General features: G+C 39.4%; 1 protein-coding gene across 1 annotated transcript; it reads right to left on the reverse strand.

The window, feature by feature from the left end:
- Positions 1 to 907: 907 nt before the first annotated feature.
- On the reverse strand, positions 908 to 4763 carry C20H20orf85 (chromosome 20 C20orf85 homolog). The gene is made up of 4 exons (XM_015647940.3): positions 4574 to 4763; positions 3945 to 4026; positions 3106 to 3204; positions 908 to 1294 (listed from the first exon to the last, which is right to left on the reverse strand). The coding sequence occupies exons 1-4, from the start codon at positions 4609 to 4611 to the stop codon at positions 1163 to 1165; spliced, it is 351 nt and encodes a 116-aa protein (XP_015503426.1). The 5' UTR covers positions 4612 to 4763; the 3' UTR covers positions 908 to 1162.
- Between the last annotated feature and the right edge of the window lie 2119 nt (positions 4764 to 6882).

The following is a 6882-nucleotide window of genomic DNA, read 5'->3' on the forward strand; positions in this document are numbered from 1 at the left end:
TCTTTCCAAAGGATATGACTCACTTCTCCATTATTTGTAAAGAATATGGAAAAAAGTAAAATATTATTATTTTGTGGGCATTTGGAAATGGATATTAAAAAAAAAAAAAAAAGGTGGGATGTTGACCATTGTGAGTCATTTCTTGGGAAGAAGGGAAGAACAAACACTGGCTGCTGCCTTACAGCTGTGGCAGCCAAGGACCTAGTGCTGACTCAAGCAGTAGATATTGATGGCTGCAGAACACAAAGGAGGTCTTGCAGCAGGGTTAAAGAGGAAAACCTTTCCCCTTTAAATGATAAGAAATTAGAGGGAGCTGCCTGTGTTGATTTCTTGGAGGCTCTTTTTTGTTTAAACCTTCTGGTTTGAACACTGTGGCCAGTTAGAGTTGTACTGTGCAAACAGTTGCTGCAGCTCAATAAGTCTCCTGAGTTTCCAGAAATCCTGGCAAATCTTCAGGTGCACAGTGAAGTACAAGACTGAACTCCAAGGCACTGAGGGAGCTACCACAGCAACTCCCAGTGTAAACACCTGCTGGCTCTGAGCATCTCTCCCTGCTTGGTGCAAATATTGGTACACACAAAACTGAGGTGATAGAAATCCTTTGTAATCCATTTGCATGCTGATCAGCTAATGGAAAACCCTGTTTTGATACTAAAGCTGATTTTTCAAAGTGACTTTGTGTCACTGTGGCCTTTATGTACTTTCTTTACTGGGAACTATTCACTTACTTATACGTGTAACTACAGAAAATACCTGCAAATTGTACCCAACACAGAACCCAGTGTATTTTATGAGTAGAGATTCTCATGGAGAAACAATTATAAGAAATTTCCACTGTCATTCCAGCTTCCAATGAATATGTTTAAATTATAGTTGTATTAGTGCTAGAAAAATAGTACATGCTCTGTGATCTTCATCTGAGTTTATTAATTGTTATTTCTAAGTTACAAGCAGAAGCTCTGAAGCAGAGTTAACAGCTTGGATGCCATTGATTCAATTAAGTAAAATGAAAATTTTCACTTCACCAAAATGATTGTGGATTTTTACATAAATAGCAGGAATGATCAACAGTCCAGCAGTCCACCACAGGATATTTCCTTAGGAATAGAGATGGATCTTTGTGCCTCTTTATTTCATAATGCCACTCAGAGGGCTCACATGGTCACTTCATACTACGGACGGTTCCTTTGCAGCTTTGAATTTGATAATCATGTTCAAGTGCCAGTTCTGGAACACCTGATCTCCAGCCAATAAATCCCTGGGTAGTTTTAGGTACTGGAGGAGATGGAAGCACCTAAAATCAAAGTAACATGTAAAACTGAATGATGAAAAGGTTTTTGGTTGAAGTTTCTGTCATGCAACATTGTCTTTTGTGCTGTAGTGTTCTAAAACCAAAATCAAGTCATTGTCTAGTAGAGTATGCTGGAATTTATTTTTCCCAAGTTTGGTTCAATACTAAGGTCTTTAATTGCTTAACATTATTAGAATTTTTTATATAATTATAATGTATGGAAAAGGCTCAAGTCAAAGATAATCATCTTTAAAACTAATTAACTTCTGTAAATGAGGGAAATAGTGTTTTCTCCTTGCTGTAATATACTTGATAGCAATGCAGCTATGGAAAAATAATTTTAAATCCAAATGCCAGAGATATTACTGACCAAGCTGGCTTTTACATCAAGAACTACTTATTCATTCAACCTTCCTTCTATTTTAGAAGATGGGTGAGCAGTAAATTAATCTGCAACTAATCTAGCTAAAAAGGAAACAAAACAAAAGCCAGCAGACTCTGTTCAGTGACTGCTGTGCTTACTTTGGCTGAATCATCTCAATTGGGCACGTTCTATCATTTCAGCATCTGGGGACTTAGCAGAGAAATACACAGCAAGAGAACAATGTTTCAGTTCTTTTGCCAGAGTTGCTTCACTTTGTTCTTTGGCCAAGATTAGAAAATGTTTGTGATATTTAGGTGGAGCAGTTCCTCAGAAAAGATAATTTTTATGGCCAAAAGTGCCACCCACTGAGCAGGATAATGAAGGAAATCATGTCCCACTTTCAGTCTGGGGGAGGGGACTATGCAGGAGCTTTTATTAGTCTAACCTAGAGAGAACAGATTTGACTGTTACCACAAGGTAAATGTGCAGAAAGACACTTCTGAAAAGGATGTATGAAACTTCACTCTGAATATGTAACGGGTGACCTAAATCACAGCCAACCCTTCTCTTCCTCCCAGTTCTGAGGTGAAATGGAAACTCTGTTCCAATGTGCACCACTCTCTGCACACTTGTGGAGCAGCTGGTGACTGCAGGATTGTTAATGCACCAACACCCTCATGGGGCTGAGACTCCACTGAAACCGCAGCTGGACTGAGATTGGAGGTTTGCGACAAAACTGAAGAGCAAATAGCAGTAAAGGCAGAAATTATGCCATTTCATTTCTTTACCACACTCAGCACTAGCTCTTAATTTTTATTTTAATGTAATCTCAATAAAAGCTTTTACTACTTCCTTACCTTATCTCCCCACCCGTGGAATCCTTTGAAAGAAAGCTAGTTCAGCAAGTAAGAATTTCCAATCTCCTTTATTTCCCTAATCTTCTCTAAGTGGACTAACTGTCCTCTGCTTCCCCTTTTGTGAGTACATTCCTCTCCCAATGTCACTGCTTTAGTTGCCTGTAGAGTCACCCTTTTCATTGGTGACCCTGACACACTGTATTTATAAATTAAACCATCAGTCATATTCTACTCTCCAGCTGTTTGACAGCTTTAAGACTCTGAATGTACATATAAATCATATAAAACAAAATAATTATGACTTGGCTGATTAGAACTGTCTTCTTATTAATATGTGGTACTGAAGAGGACAGTGGTATTGTCTCTGTCAAAAAGCAGACTCTTAAATAAAGGTAGAAAAATTACAACCATATCCAAAGGGCAATTCCTTGTCTTAAACAAATGCTTTTAAAGCATAGTTTGGCTTGCAAATGCAGTTTACTTTGACCTTTGGTTAAAGACCCCCCCTCTATAAGACAACTGGATTTCAGAGCTTGTGTGGTTTCCTAAGACAGATGTTGCTGTATTGCCATTTTAAAATCTAATTTTTGAACCTTAATGTATTTTTCCACAGGTGTCACAGGTCGAACCCGCAGGTGATCTGGAAGCTGTAGCTTGGGCTTTGCATCTCCTTTCTTTTCATCTCCAAGCAACTAAAACCAAAACATATTTAAAAAAATTTAAAAATATTTAAACTAAATATTAAAAAAACATTAAAATATTTAAAAACTTTATCTTTTAAAATACTTAATAATATGTGATATCCACACCATTCTCCTCATTGTTGTATGTGAACTTCCTGTTCTTTCCACCTCAAGCAGGATCACTTATTTCAGTGCTCTGGAAATTACTGGATTTTTTTTGTTTCAGAAGACAAGCAAACTACATTTATAACAATGCAGAGACTGCATCAGTCCTGTTCTTTAGCAATGAAATACTGTGATTCCAAATGTAACATCATGTGCTACTGTACTCTAATATCTAAACATCACTGAGAAGAGACATCACTCCAAATATTTTCATTTGTTGTAGATTCCCCCACTGACAATTTAATTAGCTGGAACCTTTTCCCCTAGATTTTTAAAATAACATATGGAGAGACAAAGGGGAAATATTTTCCTGTCAGTGTGCATCTAGTACTTGTTATCACTATTAGGAGTCATGCTTCTCAAGAGAAATACATCAGAATATGCACAGCATATAAATTACCTCTAGATGTATTTTATTCAGAAGAAAACTGAATATTTGAACCATTTATAAAGTAGTACAATTGCTACCTTGGATGCCAGTGTAGTAAAGCATACTCAGTAAATTTCTAGTCTTCTATGCTCTCATAACTTTGTTTCCAGATAAATTTGTGCACAAGTCCATATCATATGCCATTCAATTTTACCTCCTCTAGAGGTGTTTTCAAAAATCCCCATTTTTCAGCCCATCTTTTTGCAGAATCTCGTTCACTTTCAACACGATTTTTCCTGAAACCAACAAATATTTAAGATTACTTTGAAAACGTTCATTAAAAAAAAAAAACAACAACACGCCAACCCTACTATTGATGTCACAAAGCACAGCACTTTAGCAGGAATCTTTAAACTTCCATCTCCAAACAGCAAGTTTATATACAAATTATCATTGTCTGACTCGGAGCTAATGGGAAAATACTTCGCAGAGGTTTCAAACACTGCATGTAAACGCGCTGCTTTTAAACTATGTTTTGTTAACAAGCGGAGGAGGTCAAAAAGTAAGCACCAATGTCCTTTTAAATATACTTTCATTTACATTACATTAACTATTACATTTCATATACATTTCATTACTGTGTTGGCTGACGAGATGCCCCGACCCCACAGCCGGGGGAAGGAGGGGTGCACTGGCTCGAAAAGCCCTGACTTTTTCACCAAGCATTACCCAGCGCACACGCTCTTTAGAGCCACACGAGAGCTGTCAGCGCGGGGCGGGAGGGGAACGTGGCCGGGAGCAGGGGCAGAGCAGCGGTGTTGGCCGGGCCGGCGGGGCTGTTACCAGTTGTTGTCCTGCGCTATGAAGTTGCCGGGCTCCATCGAGCCGGGCCGCCTCAGCCCCGCTGGCCCCGGGGACGCGCCGCGGCCGCTCGGGCGTTGCGGAGCAACGGCGGCGGGAGGGGCGGGAATTCGTGTGGGCGGGCACAAGATGGCGGGAAGGGCGTCGAGGTCTTTAATAAAATATTGGGAAGTGCCCAGGCACTCTCTGAGGGGAAGGATCCCCTTCTCCCGTCCTTTGGGAGCTCTCCGGAGGCACCACAGCCGTGTCTCAGGGAGAAAAGGAAAAAAATAAACTCCCATTCCCTGCTTTCTTGAGGCCCCTCAGGCGGGCACAAGATGGCGGGGGGGCGGGCCCAAAGTAAGGGGAGGGGCCTGAAATAACTCGTGTAATAATATGTTGGCAAGTGGCCCAAAACCCTGGGAAGGAAAGGGTCCTCTTCTCTTTTGCTGTGGGAACTCTCCAGAGGTACCCCAGCAATGTCTCAGGAGAAAGACAGGAAAAAATTCCCACTCCCTGAGGCCTCTCAGGAGGGCAGGGGAAATGCTCCGTAGTTTTTGGTTTTTTTGTGTCTGCCTTTAAGTGAAGGAAAACACGTTTAGGTTAAGGCTTCTTTTTAACCTGCTGTCCTGTTCCTGGTTCTTCTTGCTACACGCCAAAATTGGTTTTGATGATTTCATTGGGAAACAACACCAGTCCTGTGATACAGTGTCTGTCTGATCTATTTCTGATAAATGTTCTTTACAAGCTACATGTCTATGACAGAAGTGCTGAGAAAGACCTCAGCATACTTTATGGCTTCTATATGAGAACCAAGAATATATTTACAGCTTGCAAAGGGTTCATTGTGTTCCAATATATTAATAGTTTTGGCTCTACATGAATTTTTTGGTAATTTTATTTTCTTGCAGTTGCTGGATAAAATATTTCAACAATGAGTGAAGCCAGCTGGCTCTTTGCCCTCGTGGGTTTAAATGGTTCCCCGACCTCTTTCTTGTTGTCTGGAAATTGGCTTATGTAAACACCCTGGAAATAGTTAATGGGACTCTCACACCGCTGGGCACTTATTATCCTTATTAGAAAATAAATGCAGAAAGGTTTTGACTTCATCTGAGCGGTTTACAGGCAGTGTGTTTGAATGTTTAATTATTAGACTTTTTTTAAAAAAAAAATCCAAAGGACCTGAAGCTCTTAAATATTGAAGTATGAGAAGACTATATACATTTATTAGTCATTTTAGAAGTACTAAGAACCTCTGTTTGAGTAAGATGAGAATAAAAACGCCTTCTGTAGTTCTAAAATAGCAATTAATACTGCTCTTCTGGGTCTCTGAAAATCATTAAAGTATCAACAAATGGAATATTTCACTTACATGCCATTTCTTGATTCTCTAATTGATAATTAGGCTCGCAATTAAGTCAGCTGGGTCTCCTATCACACCCATAAATGCTTACTCATTGTCCTACTTAATTAACTCCTGCTGCTTTGTCACATTTATCTCAGGAGTCTTCTTATTGCTTTGATGCTTTCTGTGAAAAAGATAATTTGTTAATGAAACAATCAGATCCGTAGTTTACTGTGTCAGGGCTTAAACTGCACAAGTATTTGTCAAGAGAGATGGAACTTATGCTAACACTGTGGAAATATATCATGTTCAAGTCTTTTGCAATTATTTCTCAGATGAGGGAATGTAGTAAATGAGTAGTTAGTCATAGGTCTTATTAGGTTCTTATGAGCATAGGACAATATTAGAATTGCACTATGAGAAATAAATGAAATAGGATTTTAATGAGCTAATAATGATACTGAATGACAGGAACACAGGTCTGCTGAGATTCTAGAGTCTTCTGCAGGAAGTCTGGCTCTTGTAGCTGCATACAATAACATTTGTTATCATGTGGTAAATGCTGAAGAAGGTCCTACATCGCTCAGTGTATCACCTTTAAATAGAATCAAGTCTCAATGCTTGGTGCTTTTAACATGGGTGAATTGTCTCTGGATGTGGCCATAAATGCTGAAATTGCAGTTCTTCCTGCCATCTGATTAGGAATTATCCAGTTTTTCAGCTGTTCAGTAGTGCTGCTGTTGAACAAGAGTTCACGACTGTTCTTCAATAATTTATAATTTGTAATTAGTGTCTGGAGTTTGAGAAACCTTTCACCTGTGTCAGGTGTTGCTCCACCCTTGTGGAAGCAGTTTGGGTTTTTTACAGCCCCTGTACTCCCTTATCTCAGTCAAAAGAAGTGCTTGAATTCCTGTCTTCTGATGCAATCTGGGTACTGACTGACAGGGATTAAAACTAACCAAGGGGA

The sequence above is a fragment of the Parus major genome, chromosome 20, assembly GCF_001522545.3.
Source record: "Parus major isolate Abel chromosome 20, Parus_major1.1, whole genome shotgun sequence".
In the NCBI taxonomy this organism is placed as follows: domain Eukaryota; kingdom Metazoa; phylum Chordata; class Aves; order Passeriformes; family Paridae; genus Parus; species Parus major.

Excerpts from the sequence above, each read along its gene's own strand:
- C20H20orf85 (XM_015647940.3), bottom strand. The coding sequence starts at position 4,611 with ATGGAGCCCGGCAACTTCATAGCGCAGGACAACAACTG. Across the intron at positions 4,027-4,573 it reads ATAGCGCAGGACAACAACTG|GAAAAATCGTGTTGAAAGTG; the intron begins GTAACAGCCCCG and ends TGTTGGTTTCAG. Across the intron at positions 3,205-3,944 it reads TGAAAACACCTCTAGAGGAG|TTGCTTGGAGATGAAAAGAA; the intron begins GTAAAATTGAAT and ends TTTTGGTTTTAG.